Source organism: Agelaius phoeniceus, chromosome 3 (assembly GCF_051311805.1).
Source record: "Agelaius phoeniceus isolate bAgePho1 chromosome 3, bAgePho1.hap1, whole genome shotgun sequence".
Taxonomy (NCBI): Eukaryota; Metazoa; Chordata; class Aves; order Passeriformes; family Icteridae; genus Agelaius; species Agelaius phoeniceus.
This window is the reverse complement of record NC_135267.1, coordinates 88,929,166-88,946,604: the sequence shown is the minus strand read 5'-3', so window position 1 is coordinate 88,946,604 and position 17,439 is coordinate 88,929,166. Positions and strand designations below refer to the sequence as shown.

General features: G+C 42.5%; 1 protein-coding gene across 4 annotated transcripts in view; it reads left to right on the top strand.

The window, feature by feature from the left end:
- The first annotated feature begins 1,258 nt into the window (after window positions 1-1,258).
- The window catches only part of TTC7A (tetratricopeptide repeat domain 7A), a 202,282-nt gene continuing 186,101 nt past the window's right edge, over window positions 1,259-17,439 (top strand). For 2 of the 4 annotated variants that reach the window (XR_013181455.1, XR_013181454.1), the window contains exons 1-3: window positions 1,259-1,624; window positions 4,133-4,296; window positions 5,811-5,979. Coding sequence is in view for 1 of the 4 variants with exons in the window: in XM_054628768.2 (XP_054484743.2) it covers window positions 1,303-1,624; window positions 4,133-4,296; window positions 5,811-5,979 (655 nt within the window). In the remaining 3 variants the exon portion in view is untranslated. Of the gene's footprint in view, window positions 1,625-4,132; window positions 4,297-5,810; window positions 5,980-6,696; window positions 6,756-17,439 lie in introns of those variants that run through there. The other 2 variants (XM_054628768.2, XM_077175821.1) reach the window with 2 other exon arrangements.

Here is a 17,439-nt window from a genome sequence, read left to right as displayed (position 1 = left end):
CCGTGAGCCAGCAGCGTGTCCTGCGGGGCTTTAGGAAGAGCACTGCCAGCAGGTCGGGGAGGTGATCCTGCTCCTCTACTCAGCCCTGGTGAGGCACATCTGGAGTGCTGTGTCCAGTTCTGGGCTCCTCAGTACAAGAGAGACGTAGATCTCCTGAGTGGGTCCAGTGGAGGGTAACAAAGATGATTAAGGGACTGGAACATCTCTCTTACCAGGGAAGGCTGAGGGAGTTGGGCCTGCTCAGATTCGAGAAGAGACAACTGAGAGGGGAGCTCATCACTGTATACAAACTTTGTATACAAGTTTATATATACCTATATATAGAGCACACAAGGGGTGGGGGGGGAGGGGGCAGGAGGATAAAGACAGGCTCTACTCAGTGGTGCTGAGGAAAATGACAAGAAGCAATAGGCAGAAACTAATGCACAGAAAATTCAACCTGAACATGACCAAGAACAACTTTGCTGTGTGGGTGACTGAGCACAGGAGCAGATTGTCCAGAGACATTGTGGAGTCTCCATCAATGAAGATATTCAGAAACTGCCTAGACACCATCCTGTGCCATGTGCTCTAGGATGACCCTGCTTGAGTAGGGGAGCTTAGACCAGATAACCCACTTGCAACCTGGCCCATTCTGGGCACTGTGGGGTCTCCACAACCCCGGCCTTTGATGCAGAGAGCTCCTTCCCAGAGGATGCATTGGAGGGATCCCACTGGTGATACCCTGGGCAGAACCTAGGACTGCAATGGTGGAGGTGGTGGCACTGAGGGCCAGCACGCGTCCCACTCCTAGGGCAGTCCCTGGCTGCCTCGGCTCTGGGTGCTTCCCTCCAACCCCATCCATGAAGGACCACCATGGTTCCTGCCCTGCTGCTCCAGTGGGAACTGCCGTACCCTCTCCCCAGTGCCCACTGCTGACCGTGCTCTGTACTTCCCCTCACACCACGGGTCCCGCTGTTTCCATACTCGACACCTACACACCACAGCTTCGGCCTCTCGAGGTAACAGCCCTCAAGCAAACCCGGGCCCCGGGGCGGCTTTTGGCCCGTTCCTCACGCACCGCCCGCGGGTCTCGTGCGGAGGCTGCTGCTGGAGGGGGCCGGTGGCCATGGGGATCAACCGGTGGAGAGCCCCGGGCTTCGGGTGACTTCTGAGGGCGGCGGTGGGGGAATGGCACTCCCGGCCGGTCTCGCCCAGGAAGGGAACGAGGGGCCACACCCGCGGTGCCGGGACAGCGGCCGCTTGTGCAGGACGCGGCTCTGTGCCCGGGAGTCAGGCGAGAGGCGTCAGGGAGTGGCGGCCATGGCGGATACCCCGTCCCCGACCGCAGCCCTCGGGCAGGACGTCCCGGCCGCGCCCGGCCCCCAGCACCTGGCGGATCCACAGCCCCGGCCGCCGAGCTCGGGAGGCGCCGCCGGGGACTCCCCGCGGGCCGGGGCGGGGCGGGTCTCTCCCGGCGCTAAGATGGCGGCTAAGGCCTCGCACTCGCACGTGAAGCTGGAGGCGGAGATCGAGCGGTGCCGGGCGGAGGGGCACTGGGGGCGGCTCCGCGACCTCGCACAGCAGCTGCTGCCGCCGCGGCCCCCGCGCAAGGCGAAGGCGGCGAGGGGCGCGCAGGACGCGGGTAAGCGGCGGCGGGGGGCGGGCGGGGCGGCTGCCGGTACCGACCCGCCCGGGCGTGGGGCGGTGGCGGGGCCGGCTGCTCGCTCCCTGCCGCCGCCCGGTCTCGGCAGCCCCGCGCCGGTGGGCTGGCGTGGGCGGGAGCTGCGGCCGCCTCGGCTTGCGGGGCGTCGTTTGCCGTCCCGTGCCGGCATCCCGGCTCCGCAGCGCTCGGGAAGGAGGGATGCCTGGGAGAGGCGGCGGGAGCTCAGGAAGCGGCGCTCGGAAGGATCACTCTGCGCTTCCTTTCCGTGTCAGCGCTGCCGAGCCCGCGGGGCAGCGAGGGGCGGCTGCCGAGCGCTCGGGATCAGCGCCGGGCGCAGGTGGCGGCTGCCGGTTCCGAGCCCGCCCCGGGTGCCGCCGACGCGTTTGGGCAGCGGCCGAGCCGCCCCCGCTTGGAAAGGTTCAAATCAGCTTCTCGATACGTGCCATGCTGCTTCCCTCTTGCCCCCTGCCCAGCGCTCTTCTTGGGTGGGTGCCCTTCTGTTACCTCTTTCTGTTTCCGAGGGGCACTGCTTTACTGAAAGGCTTTCACATGTAAAGCAGGTTTCGTAAATAGCAAGTATATTAGTATTTTTTTCCCCTGTTACAACACACTGATTTGCTGCCTTTTTTTTTTTTTTAATGAAATCTTTTGTAACGAGGGAGGCAGCATAACTCAGTCTGAGGTCAGCAAGCAAGTTGTGAACAGGACCTGATTGTACCCGCGGTAGTGGTACAAAGGTTTCTGCCACTGAAGTCAGAAGAGCTGCCTCTGGGAATGAACCCCTTCTTTAGGGGATCGTGACCAGAATATGGCCCTAGAGTTGAAGCTTTTTGGGGTGCCTTAAACTTCACAATGGGAACCGTGATGGGAATAATGTTTATTTTTGAGGCTTTCCTAGTGTTTACATGATACAGGTTGAACCCTGAGAATCATACAGCCAACCTTTGAACTTTAGTCAGGTTTCAGCTGTGTTTTCCCAGGTGCAGAGATCACCATGAGCTTTGGGGGCATTAGTAGTTGAAGAGTTCACAGTAGTTTCTTCCCTTGTAATTAAGAGGTATAACAACAGTATGATTGCTGTAAAAACATGATTTGTTAATTTGCTGCCATGTCATCATAACTTGGTAGTTACAAAAGAGTAATGCTTTGTTACTGCTATGGAACCTCTTTCAGCAGGTTTTGTGCTTCTAAAAATGATTGTGTGCTTGGATGGGATTTTTTTAACAGTAGTATTTGCATTGTGAGGTTGTGTATATTTATTTCTTAATTGTCTATGATCTTACCTAATTCCTTAAGTTTGATTATGGGATTAATGACTACCTGAAAGCACTTTGGTATGTAGAAATAACTGCATGCAAGTTCGGGGGGGAATATACTTGAACTCTTACACTTCTCTTTTTATGTACCTGTACTTTGTTTAGTTGCAGACCTGCAAACAAGCAGGAAGAGCTATGATTAGAATTTGGTATGTAGCTGAACACTTAGGCCACAACAACAAAAAAGTCTAAACCACCACACAGTTATTATGTGGTGTATGGGTAGAAAGTGGGCATAAGGTGTCTCCTGGACTGAAAATACAAAAATAGATACACTACTGTGTATCTATCATTCTCAAATTTCAGACTTCAAAACATGGAATATATATGAAATGTAGGGCTGGGCTTTTTGGTATTCAAAGATTTCCTTACCTGGCTTGACCCACTAGTCTGCTGATGGAGGTGCTGTTGTTATGAATGAAGGAACTGCAGAAATGGGCCTGTCATGTGAGAACTCTGAGTACTCTGGCTGATTAAACTTTTTTTTTTAGCATGATTGCCACATTCCATGATGCTTCATGCTGTATCCACTGCTGCTAACTGTGTTTGAGTGTCTCTTCTGTGGAACTGTGAACAGGGATGGATTTTAATGTAGAAAGAGTTTTACATGGCATTTTAATTACAGCAAGGGGTCAGTCCTTGTGTGTCTTTAGTAATAGATGTGTAGAATCTATATAATTTATATTTTAATTTTTTAATTTTTTTTTGTATACTTTATGGAAAATTGTTAAAGTTTTTGATGCAGTTACTGCTATCACTTCTCTGTAGTCTAAAACATTCATATCATGCTAGTACCTTTGTAAATAAAAAGCATCCTTTGAAATGTTTGCAGACTTTTTGTTCTTATGCTTTTGAAAGTGAGTTTTGTGATGAAAATTCTTAACTATTACATTAGTGACAATGTAAGAAGGAATGGTGCTGCCAAAATTAAGGGATTAAGGAGGGAAAATCTTCAAGTTACAACAGTGTTGTTTCATTTTTCCATACAAAACGTACTGTTTCCACTAGATAAAAGTTAATGGAACTTTTTTTTTTTGTGTATGAGTTCTTCCTTATCCCCTCATTTGAGTTTATTGTCTGTCTCAAACATGTGTTGTTTTGTTTTTGTAATTCTGTTTATCATCAGTATAGCAGTAAGCAATGTTTCTTATTGGTTGGTGTGTGCTTTCAGAGGACCATGGGAGTTTGCTGCTTGCAGAGGCTCTGCTGGAGGAATGTTTGAAAGAAAATTTTGCCAAACTGAAGGACTCCATTCCACTGTCAGAGAAGAGTGAGCCCAAACTGAGTGAAGCTAAACAGTATCTGACCAATATCTTAAGCAGAGGGAAACTAAGAGTAAGTGGGCTCTATCATCATAATTCCTGCCAACTGGATACTTCTTTGCTATGATTATTAGTCTGATATAAAGTGTAGGTGTTGTCTGCTCATGTCCATGGATATACAGTGCTGTATTGTAGGTGATACTGAGAGACTGGTAATTCCCCTAGGCAGGGTTTTATGTTGCAAGACTTGCTTTTCCATATGCAAAGAAATTATGTGCTACAAGGACATATCCTCTTTATTTTTTTTTTTTAATTGGAAGGAAGCAGGATAAATACTTAAATTGCTCTCGAGTGCTGGGTTGTCAGGCCAGTGCAGTAGAGTGACCTCCTGCTGCTCCAGATCTGAGGGAATTTTGCACAACTGGTAGCTCCTGATTGGAGAAAAATGTGACACAAGCTGCTGTCAGGAACTTAGGGTTGTGTTGGGAGGGCTGCAGCCTTGCACTGCCTTTGGTGTCTATTAGAGAAGTAATGCTTTTATTTTGTTTTATGATCTGGATGTGTGGCCAGTAGCTGCTTCTCTGCTCAGTTGCAGAGCTTCAGGAGGGTTTTAATACTCTGCTTTGATGGTTGCTGCTGCATTGGTGTCCTTTGACACACAGTTGCATAACTGTGTTTAGATGTAAGTGAATTACAACAGTCTTTTGGGCTGAAATTGCTATTACTTTTGGGCTGAAATTGCCAGGCTAGTTTAGTTAAGTTGGAAACGTATATTATACTTTCACCATGTTAATTTCCAATGAGCAAGGGCAGCCTACTTAGAGCATAAAATGGAGAGAGTAAAGGGGGGGGGGGGAAATCTGTCCAACCCTCTTTATGGTTTAACCCCATTAACAGTCAGAACTACTGAATTCTTCCAGTTCCTTGTGTTTAGTTTGGCTGCATGAATTGGCATTACTGTTTCTTAGCTAGTGGTGACTTAGCTACTGATGCAGTATTGACCCTGATTGCATGTATTAAAAAATGGATATGAAGGGTTAGGAACCTTGTCATGATTTCCAGAGGGCCTTAACAGATGTGTTTTACTGAGGTTCTGTTACATTTGTTTTCAATCCTTAAACAAAATGAATCTTAGAAATAGCAGGTGTGCCTTCTGTTTTTTCACTGTTGTGTGAAAATTCTTTGATGACTACAGAAAATTTGTGAATTTTCTGACTCTTTATTTAAATATACAGAGGCAAGGGGAGCATTTATCTAAAAAGTGATGTTTACTGCCTAGTTTAAATGCAGGGGGTTTTCTTAGTGTGTGTAGGTAATTCTGACAGTGCCAGCATTTTATGTGCTCTTTGTGGCTGGTGAATCGATAGAGCAGGTCAGCTGAGACCAAAGAGTTGGCTTACAAACTGTATTTCAAATCTGAGCTCCAAAGTGGTTGCCTGACCTTCATTGGCTCCTGCTCTCATGAGGTTAGCCTTTGCAGTTGTGAGAGGAAAGCATTCTGAATCTACCTAATTTGCTGTGGAACTTCATTCTTCCTGTCTGGGATTTCACTCTGCGAACACTTTTTCTCTCTCTCCTCCATTTCAGCCGAAGTACATGACAGAAGCTATGCTGATCCTAGGAAAGCTGCATTATGTGGAGGGATGCTACAGAGATGCCATCAGCATGTATGCAAAAGCAGGAATTGATGACCTTTCAACCAAAGAGGAACCTCTGTACATGCTGCGCTTGATAACCGAAGCCTTTGTTATTAAAGGTAAAGGACCACGTGTGTATATTTGAAATATGCTGGTTTTAGGTTGAAGCTATTTCTCCAAGTGGTTTGGTTGGAGCAGGATTAGGGCAAAGATGTATGCTGTAGAAGATCCTACATGGTATGGTCTGTGTAGTTTCAGTTATGGAGTCTTAGTCCATGGTTTTTAAACTTGGCTGGCTTGTAAAGAAAAGCTTGAAATTGGAAATCTTGTGGTAACTCTTGGCTGTAAGTCAGCGACATGCTTGAACTTGTGTGTCCATTTTGGGAAAATCTAAATCAAGAATCAAGCTCTTGGCTGAATTGGGACCTATGCTTTGGGTTAGAAAGAGTTCATCTACTTGTACATTTCAGTGATTTCTGTGAATTTAACAACAACAATGTCTCCAAGTTTTAAACTTTGGACTAACAGAATATGTGCTTTCAAAGCAGGTAGTATATTTTTGCAATGCATGTCACACAGTATCAGATCTTATGTACAAACAGGAATCTCTCCTCCCCCTTGTAACTCTGTAGACATTGCACTGTTTGAGAGATTCTAATTAAAACTACCTCTGTGGGTAGTGAAATTGCATTTCCTTTTTGAGTGGGGGAAAGACCCTTGTCAGTTTTTGACTTGGGTGGAGAAAAAGATCAGTAATCTTCTCCTTCATTTGCTTTCGGTTCCTTTATAAATGTTGCTCAAGTACTGCTACCTATCTACTGCTTTCTACTCTTTTCAGCATGTCCACCAGCTAATTAGGTGAATGAGAGCTCTGATGATCAGATACCTTCAACTGGTATGTAAAAGAGTGAAACCAAATCAACCCAAAATACTGTTTGACTGGGCTGCTAGTATTACTGATAATAATTTGAGTCATTCTGCTTTTTTTGAAACCCTGTTTGTGCTGCTTTGCTTGCTTTGATTTTTGTTTCCTGTGGTACTGATCGAATCTGCTTCATTAATGAGCTTTTGTGGAGCAGGACTAATTTACTTGTGCCTCACACTGACACTTGCATGGCTCAGAGGAGCGGGTACTTGCCAGTACATTCTCAGCAGTGTATTTGTGAGCAACTCCTGGTGCACTCCAGAGTGTGAAGGAGATGCACTGACCTTATTGGGAACCAGGTATGACCCTTGGTGAGGTGTGAGTGTAATGATAATGTGTGTGTGGAAACTGATGGAATAACCCTGTTGTTATAAGACCCTTTCTATTGTGTAGACTACTGACTTACATCTAAAGATGTTGGAGGCATTTGCCTCAGAGTGTCAGGCAATGTTTTTGGTGTCTTTCCCCATGTGGTTTAACATGGAATGTAAATACTGTGTTCCCGTGTAAACCAAATGGAGTCTCTGTCATTGCAGAGAAACCTCTGTGCTGGTTGTGGTTGCACAGTCTTTATACTCCATGATGATTATTCTCATATTACTAAGATATCAAGAGTGTAATAAATCACTCAGTGTTCTACCAAAGTTGGTGACATAAAGCAGTCCAGCAGAGTGGAGCTTGTCCAGCTGAGTTTGGAGAAGGCACTTGCTGCTAGGATCACTGTTCCCTTATGCCATGTTCCCTCAGCCACTCTTAGGTTAGCACTTTGTGCAGGTAGCTATGGCAATAGGAGTGTAGATTTAAATTTTCATTTTAAAACGCATGTCCAGGCTGCTTCTGCAGGGCAAGTAACAATATGGAGTTGAATTGTTTAAAGTTTATTGATACTTTATGCCATAGATTTTTCTTATTCCCCTTTTTAATTTGGTTTCTCTCCAGAAATTATGTTCATTCATACTAGATTACTGCCTTTGGTTGAACTACTGGTTGTTTATGCAATCTGAAGCCTTGAATGTTGCTCATAGTAAAATTTTTGCAGGGGCCATTTAGGCTAAAATCCAGAAAGCCACAGTCCTGTCTATTTCAAGGCAGGAGTTAGGTTCCTCAGACAATTTCTTGTTCACATTTTCAGAAAGGGGAGAAAGCTGTTGGTTTAATAGAATACCCCTGTTCACCCAGCATTAAGTTAAAAGCAGCAGCACTTTGTATCACCTCATAGTGTGAAATTGAAACTGCCTCAGTTTTGTGTAGGTAATACTGCTGAGTAATACCTGTATGCAGAATGGCAACATAGCTTCTCAAGCACTCAGGATTAGGCTGGAAAGGTCATGGAACAAAGAACAGTCAGATAAAAGGCTTATTTTTTTTAATGTTAACACCTATCCTTTTAATGTTGGGAATTAACAAAAATGTAACAAGAAACTTGGGGTACAGTGGGAGGACTTGCACAGATAAAACCAATTGTAGAAATCCAGCAAAAGCAAGTTTCCTTCCTTGGAGCAACTTCTAACTTCTGCAGCACTGAAGGTGGATGTTGAACTGAATCTCTGGAGGCCTACAGCATGTAGTGGGTTCTTTATATTATGGTAAGAGGCAGTATTGATTTGTACCCTTATGTTTGGATTGAAGAAGTTGAGCAGGGAAAAGATTTCTTGCTTGCCTTCTCACTGAACTTCCACACAAGGTGAGTTTCAAGAAGTAAACTTCAAGTTCTTTATCAGTATGAGGGTCTGTGCAATTGACAAGTCACAGGAGAAATGGGAGAGAGCAAGATTCTCCAGTGTCTCATCTGACTGCTGCTTCCTGTTCTGTTTCTAAATCCCTGCATTGTGAGGAGGCAAGTTTTGTGGGCGCTGTGAGTGGAGCTCTGACAATTGTTTGATTTTTTCATTATGACTAATTTTAACCTCTCTGGTTAGTTAATAGGTGGTTGGTTTGTACTTGTCTCCTTCCTTCCCATCCTCCATGAAGTCAATCCCTCCTTAAAATTTTACTTCTGCTCAGCTCATATTACTGGTGGTAATCTCTGATGCAAGCAGCTCTGTGTTGCATAAAACAATATTGAGTAAGCAAACTTTTCTTCTAATTCAGTTGGGATATACTGTGGCTTTGTTACCCAGTGGTGTCCATTTGAAATAGCAAGCAAAAAAGACTTCAGAACAAACTGTGTAGCTGTTAGAGCCCACTGGTTTCCCTCTGTTTGTGCTTGCTGCAGAAACTCTGCAGATATCTCTCCCTTTGAAAGGAGTAAATCTTCCTGGTACTAGGTTAGGCTACTTCCTAACCCCTACAAAGCACTGTGTAGCTCTAGCCAGGGCTTCAGCATACCTGAGCTCCAAGAAAGAAGCTTCTGTGATGTGGCAATGTTTGCTGTGCTGCTGAGAGCAGGAGGAGAGCTGCTTCACCCGAGGCAGTCTATTGCCAGCCTGGGTGGTGGAGAGTCAGGCAGGGCTCACGTGTTGTGTGGGTCCTGTTTTGTAATGACTGAGAGGGGCTTTAGCTTGTGCTCAGGGGTGTGTCAGAGCTGCTGCAGTTAGCCCTGTGCTGAGGGGCTCCCTGTGTCTGTCAGGCCAGGCTCTGGACTTCTTCCACCTGAGTGGGGTAGCCTGGAGAAAGCTACCTGTCTGTATTTGTGCAGCAATGCCATAGGATTGCACATGGTATCTAGTTTCTAAATGGATTTCTAGGGAGTTGAAGCTTTAGAAGTCCCACTGCCTGTTTTTCTCCTTTTCTGACAGTCCATCCTGTAATTTTTGTAATTTAGTCATTTTTGTGTTATTGGCCATTTGGCATCTCAGGGTGGGTTTAATTTGTGCAGTTTCAGTCTGAACTCTCTGTAGAGTCAGAAGTTGGCTGTTTTGGGGTGATTCATCACTTCTTCAAATGGCGTCTGACACAGTTGATGTGAATGGTGGTGTACATAGAGCCTCTTCTCTGGTGACTGTGAGAGAAGACTGCAGACCAAATCGAGATTTATTCCTTGTAATTTTGTTTCTAAGTGGTTTTGTTCTTTAGTTTATGGGTTTTTTTAACTTTAGAAAAGACATTCATTTTATCAAAAGGCTGCAATGTGAGCTTGTCTTTTTAGATCTTTGGAAAGGTGTGGAAGAGAACAATGCGATACTGTGCCTGTAAGGAGCCTTGGTGTAGTCTGCATTTTATTGTAACAAATCCAACCACAAGTCATATCTACAAGGAAATGAGACTCTGTTAGTGGTTCAGAGCTATCTGTATTTTATCCTTGGACCCATTTTAGTCATTTAAACATGCTTAAGATCTGTGCTGTGACACATTTGAGAAACCAAAGATAAAATCTTGAAACAAACATTGCTGGATTGACCCACTGAGCTTTAGAGCTCTGCTAAGATCCGTGAGTGATATTTTTCAAAGTAAAACCTCAAAGCTACCACGTAGGGGTTTTTCCTGAGTTTGATAATGATAAACAGACTGGAACCTACTTCCAGCATCCTGAGTTCAGCACATCTTGTTTTGGATTATTTTTTGTTCTGTCTTAGAATAAATTGCTGAGTTTATGTGTGTTCCTGTTTCTCTTGTGGTTGTATCTTTTAAGAATTCAGTGGTAATGAGGTCTGTATACTTTGAATTATATTGTTCTGCTTTCTGCCCATGTGAAATGATTGTCTTGGGTTTCCACTACTGGAAGTGGTTGTTTGGAGATTCTGGTGGTGTTCTGAAAGGAGAATGGCGATATCACACAGAGATAAACAGAAAACCTGACCTTTTACTCAGCAGGTTTGAAAACTGTTTGCTTGGTTTTAATCATGGTTTTAAATTGACCAAGTGAAGCCTCAAAATTTGAATAAATTGTTTTAAACTTCTTAGTCATTCTTCTCTTAATTAGTTTCTCATTTTGTTGGCTTGTACTAGTGTTAAAAACAGTAGGTTTGCATACAGTAAATGCAAGCTTGGTATTAAAGTTGTTCACTCTAGCTAATCAGAGGATCTATCACGCACTTGTTTATATACTTAATTGGAGTCATTAATTTTGACATTTGCTTGTGTGTCATCCATTTTTCTAATATGCTTTTCTACATGATGAATAATTTCCTAGGTGAGATTTGTATTGAGTTGCTAATTTTTGGTTTGAAAATGAGAATAAAATGTAGAGTTAAAGACAGCTTTATTACAAAACTATGTTCTGGTAAATCTACTTTTTCCTCCTCTCTAAAGAATTTGGTTAAGATTTTCAGTTTACTAAATGAATTTATTTAACCCAGTGTTTCTGATAAGCCGATAAATTTCTTGTCATGTGTACATTTTTAAAAATTCAGAGATTAAAATGGGAAAAATAAGCTTTCCTGTTTGGTTTTATTTCATTCATTGTTGGTTTATTGAACTAAATAATATAGAGAACTGAAAGGAGGAAGGTAAGGTTTGTGGATTTGGGGTTTTAAAATTTTTTTTTGTTTTTGTTTGTTTGGTTGTTTTGTTGTTTTGGTTTTGTTTTTTTTTTTTTTTTTTTTTTTGTACTCTTCTCAAGAGAATATCTCTGTTTTAAAGACTATTCCAGTACTTCATCAAACTCTTGTTTCAGATCCTAAGCTACTAACTTCTAGTTCAGTTTTTTACTAAATGCTACCAATCCAATGGTGCAAAGATTTATTCCACTCAAGTAACATTAATGGGTTATTGTGTGTTGTCTTCTTAACTTATGCAGCCTTACTTTTAATTAGAGTTTCCTGTTAGCTTCTCTGATATTTTTGTCCATTTAGTTTTTGGTAAGTGAGATCATAGTATCAAAACTGTGGAGGGTTCTGGAATACAGACTGTGTGGAATGATTTTGAGTACCAGTAGTTGGAACAATTTCAAGTGTAGATCAATTGAGTTCAGAAACATCATATAGTTTGTAGTAATTGAATTCATAGCTTATTTTAAAAATGAGTTTACACTTCTAGCTTCTTTTTCCCAAAAGCATTTTTAATTCAGGTAATGTTTTATAAACCTCTTAGTGGACAGTACGTGTACTTTCTGAGTCTGTCCCTCATTTCAGAAGGTATAGCACTTTTCAGGATGTCTTGTTTTTGCAGACAGTGTTTGGAATACTGTTCCACTTCTTGTATGCCAAAAACCCCCTCCCAGTGGTTGTACATACTTTTGTGCTTGAGATTTTTACTACAGGATAATTGTTAAGAGCTTTTGAAGTTCCTTAAGAAAGATTTGTTGTAATACCTAAAAAGAGATGGTGTGTGTGTATATCTTACTAAGTAAGAAAATACCTTGTCTAGTCCACTGAGACAAGTGCAGAAAATGGATTAATGGAAGGTTGAAGACATTTTTTTCCATGTTCAACTAAGTAGTTTGCCTTACATTCTCTCTAGGCATTAATGGAGAAAAGTAAAAGCAATTTCTCGTGTCAAGATAAAAATGATCCATTTCTGTATTGTTGTTTAGGAGCCACATGGCTACAAGGAAAGTACTCAAATTTGTGAGTGGTAAAAGCAGAGGGAACTCAGATCTTCGCCTCCTTGCAGCACAGCTGGCCCAGCCTCCCCAGAAGCTGAGTTTTCATCCTGCCTGCATTGCTGTTCCTGTCTGAGCTGAGGGCAGTGTGCTGTGATGTACCCATTTAGCAGAAATGGGCAGCAGGTTGTAAGGTACAGGGGAAAAATCCTGAGCCTGAATTTCCTCCCTGTCTCTGTCCATTAATTTCAGTGTCAAGTATTGTGTTGCTTAGGCACTGGTGACATTATGGAATGTGTGCCATAGACTTGTACTTGAAGGTCTAAATCTTCTATACTTTAATAATCCCATTTAAACCAGAAGGGTTGTTACCTTGATGTGTTCTGACTTCCCAGGGGTACCAATCCACTACTGCCTGGAACCTTCCCACCTTGGAAGTGATGATGCTGACTGAGGCACTTGAGTTCATTGAAGCATTGGGAAGAGTATCTAGACCCTTCCTAAGGAGAGCACCACTGTTTTTCATTGGCTTTAGGGAAGTTTGTTGATCATGAAGAGCCAGCATTATACTGGGCACAAAGCTGAGATGAGAAGAGCATAGGTTTGGGTGATAGTTCAGGGGAAAGTTACCTAAAACTTTGATTTCACTTTTTCATACACAGATGTAGCTTTTCAGTGATAATGGGCTTCATGAGGATGATGAACACTGGCCAGCATGCAACTGTTAACCTACATGCTCCTTTTAAGATGATATATTTGCTTGCAGTTCTCTCTGTTACTTTACTGCTGTTTCCTCAACTAGCAGCTCCTTGGTGAGGTTACTGTTGTCAGTAATTTCAGCTGCTGATGTGACTAAGTAGAACTTAGTGGGACACAGTAGAAGAGTAGAATTTGTGTTGGGTTTTTTGTTTTGGGGTAGGTTTTTTGGTGGGTTTTTTGTGGGTGGTTTTTTTGTGTGTATGTATGGGTTGGGGTTTTTTTTTGGTTTTTTGTATGTGTTGTTTTGTTTGTTTTTGTTGTTTTTAAAGGGTCTGGCAAGGGCAGGGCATGAATTCCTTTGTTGGAATCCTCTCATGACTACAAAAGATTGAGATTTGTCTCTCTGAGAACTGAGATCTGTGGGAGATGGGTTCCTTTAAACAGAACCTAAATAATAAAATTAGTTTCTTTGCCTGGCCATTAGAAAAATTGAGTCCCAGCCAAAAGGATGTATGATATAACAGGACATTATAATTTAAATAAGACATTTTGTTGGCAGAACTTGTTTTTACTTTTGCTTGGCAAAAGATGCATCTTTTAAATGTTAATCCACATCAGAGGGAAAGAGAAATACTTTTTTCTATACCTGGTATGCACCTCAAAGTGCTGGCTTTCACAATTCTGACAGCAAGACAGGAAGCATGCTGTTAATTCATTCTGGCATCACAGTAGCTGTCTGATAGGCAAAAGTCCCACTTTGTAGATGTTGATGTCTTGATAAAAGGACCTAGTGTTAGTATGTTGTATTTGGGGTTTCAGAAAACCATTTTTAGGAGTCTGGAGTCGCCCTTACATTGTGACAATGCCTTTGAACCTATTGAGTGTTGGTGAATTGTGTGCCTTTGTGCCACTGCTTTCCTGCTTAGATGTGAAAGAGCTGCCAAGCCCAGCCTTGGTGTTCTTGATGCACTTAGGCTTTTCTAAGCCTTTGATGCACACAAAGGCTTTTCCTTTGTGCTGCATGAGCTTTTCTCTGCTGTTGGATCTGATGGTTTACTGTTCCAGAAGTAGTTTGCACCTCTAGCACAGTCAGCTATGCACAAATGCAGCAAGGGTGTTACTTCAGACTTTTGAGGAGTTAGATGCAGGCCACTAAATGCAGATTACTGAAATTTGGGAAGTGAAAAAATTCTAGTTCCTTTTGTTAATGTGACTTGGTTTCTACAGTGGTAAAGTTTAGTTATTCTACTCCCTTCCCCACACACAGTTGACTATGGTGATTGCACACATGCATAAAATCTTCTCCACCTTCTGCGCTATGACTCAGTTCTCTAAAGCTGTGGGGTTGGCAGCATCAGGAGGTGGAAGAGTATTTGCCCATGCTCTTCTGAGGAAATGGAGCAATGTTTATAGGGTTAAATGAAACAACATGCTACACTTACTTTCACTTGAAGAGAATGAATACAAACAGAATACAAACAAATACTCACAGATGGCCAAAGCTAGAGGTAGCTTTTAGATGGCTGTGTTGTGTAGCATGATATGTGTCCAGTGGCTAGGGAAGATTTCCATGTGGTGGTTTGCCCTGGAGTAAGCTTCAAATGTCTCTGACTGTCCTTCATATGACCAGGCAACAAGCCTGTTAGTCCTTGCAGGCTCTGTCCATTCTAGGAACTTCAAGTAGAATTGTGTTGAGTGCTTGATACAAATCAGCATAGTAAAATACAAATTTCCCTTCCTTTCTCTCCCTTCTGCTCCCCAAATACACATAGAATCATTTAGACTGGAAAAGACCTGTGCAACCATTAATCAAGCACTGCCAAATCCAGTAATAAATCATGTCCCAACTATGTCTACACATCTTTGAAATACCTCCAGAGATGGTGACTCCTGGGCAGCCTGTTCCAGTGCCTGACTGCTCTTTCAGTGAATAAATTTTTCCTGATAGCCTATTGAGACCTGTCCTGGTGCAACTTGAGGTCATTTTCTCTTGTCCTGTTACTTGGTATGTACTTGCAGAAGAGAGTGACCCCCATCTTGTTATACCCTTCTTTCAGGTAATTGTAGAGAGGTTCCTTTTCTCCAGCCTAAGCACCCCCAGCTCCCTCAGCTGCTCCTCATAGCACTTGTACTCCATACCCTTCACCCATGTTGTTGCCCTTCTCTCAACATGCTCCAGCACCTCAGGGCCTTTCTTGTAGTGAGGTGCCAGAAAAATTGAAAACAGGATTCTAGGGCTAGTCTGATTCAGTGACTCTGCAGCTAGAAGAGACCTTCCTTGCTGGTGATGCTGCTTAACTGTAGTGCAGATGAACTCAAGCTGAATAAATTCCAGTAGCTGGTCATCAGTGCCATCTCCTCTCCCTTGTGCCCCTTCAACTTAGCATTTTTTCTCTTCTGCTTCTTCCTGTTGTAGTTAGACCAGGGAAAAAGAGTAATTTCTGCAGTATGCCATAACAGTTTATAGAGGTGGATGGTGTTGACAAAGTCTTTAGGTGTGGGGCTGTAAGAGATTGCTGATCACCCCTGTGTTTGCTGTGCCTCAGAGCATTGCTCTGTAGATGTATCTTGATGTCACAGAATGGAGGTGGCCTCTTATACCTGAACAATCAATATGTTACAGCAGTGGTCCCCAAAGTGGTGCTTGTGCCCCAGGGGTTGAGCAAGATAATCTACTGTGGTGCAGAAGAAGAGTACTATAACTTATATTTATTTTTTTCTTTAAAAATCCACCAGCAAAAAAAAAAAAGCATCTCACATTGAAATAAATCTTGAGTATTTTATTGAAAGTGGTTTCCTGACTTAGTCTGTATGTCAGAGAGTCTTGTGTCCTGTACAGCCTACAAAAGTGTCTTACAAAACAGGATGTTTCACACTGCAGAAGGGCATCCTCACTATTTAATTCACTTACATATGTTGCAGCTCACTTGTGCTTACTTAAGTGGATTTATGTAGTATATTGTCTAGTTTTAATTAAACTAATCCTTATGAAATAGATATGTAGCTTAAAGATTCTCTTAAAAACCTGTGGGTTTCAGGTAATACTAGAAATAGGAGCACAAGTGAATGGTAAGAATGTCAGAGCTTACATTATTAGCACAAGCTCTTCAGTCGGGTAAAAGCAGTGACAGTTGAATTGGATCTAATCAATGAAGTCTAATGACACTCAATTAAGTACTTTCATTTTTAGAAGCCTCTCTTGAGCTTTCTTATGTAAAAGCAAAATATGAAGAAAGTATACCATTGGGGAAACACTTGTTCTTCCTGCTGTGGAAAAATGGCTGAAGTAATGTGAAAATAACCTATATGGCAGCAAACTAAAATGCTTTCCTTTCAAAGAGACACAGAAGACATTGCCAAAGACTTGAAAAAATAGGTATTGAAGAAATTGGGCAGTGTGGGAGGCTTGGTATGTAGTAGCAAGGATTATGTGTGTTTCTAGCATATCTCATCTTAAGGAAGTTGCCACATTCTGGTTCAATAATTAAATACATTAAGAGCTGCTTAGGAGCACAGTTTGGCCCAGAAATGCACAAAGTGCTGTAGGATGGTGTAAATGAGGTTTACTTTATAAACACAAGCCTTAAATAGAATCTAGTTTGTAATGAGATGGGGAATGACCATGAAAATCTGTACACACTGCAGCTCAGTGGTTATTTCATGGCAAAATGGTTAAAATAGTTGTCAAACTTAAAGGTGAATTACTGCCTTTTTGCTTTTTAAAAAAGTCAAGTGTTCTGGATTTGCAGGGCTTTTCTCTGCTGACAGGTAGCTGTCAGTAGCATGTTATCTAGAAGGTATTTTTGAAAAAATATATAATAAATAGTTTGTGAAGCAATGTCTTTATATAGCTATATGTGTATCTTGAGTATGCATGCTCAAATTTTTTTTTTCTTAATATGGTCAAGGAATTTTGGAGACCACCGTATTATAGGTTAAAGCAAGGATTAAAAGACATGCCATGGAGGTTAAGAACAGCCAGCTGAGCAGGTCTGGATATGCTCCAAAGAATTAGTGTCAGTGGATTAAAGTTGCTGATTTCTGCTGTGCATAGGGTATGTGGTGTGATGCAGAGCCTGTGCAGTATTGACTGGGGGCAGGGCACTGAGGTTGCATCTCAGGGGAGTGCTTGATGCCTTCTGGCTTCACAGCCACTTGATCAAAAAGCTGTCCTAATTTTAGCAATAAACTTGAGCTGTAATTACAGGTCTAACCAGATAGAGTTCTTGCTTTGAAAATAATTGGAGTAATATTGTTAGCATTGGTTTATTGCATCTCGTAGGCAAGTGGGGAGAAGGAGGTCTTGAGTTGTGCATTGAGCAGCCTTCACAGGTTGCTTAAATTTTAAGCTTCATTTGCAGCTTATAGTTAGGTCTTCAGATAATTGTACATGGGGTTACTGGAATTTTCTGCCTTTTTACCTTTGAGACTTTTACATGAAAGATACTTCAAGATTGTAACAGTTTGCCAGAAATGTACAATAATCCTGAATAATAGGAAGCAGCAATCAAAGAAGTATGCAGCTTTCTTGAA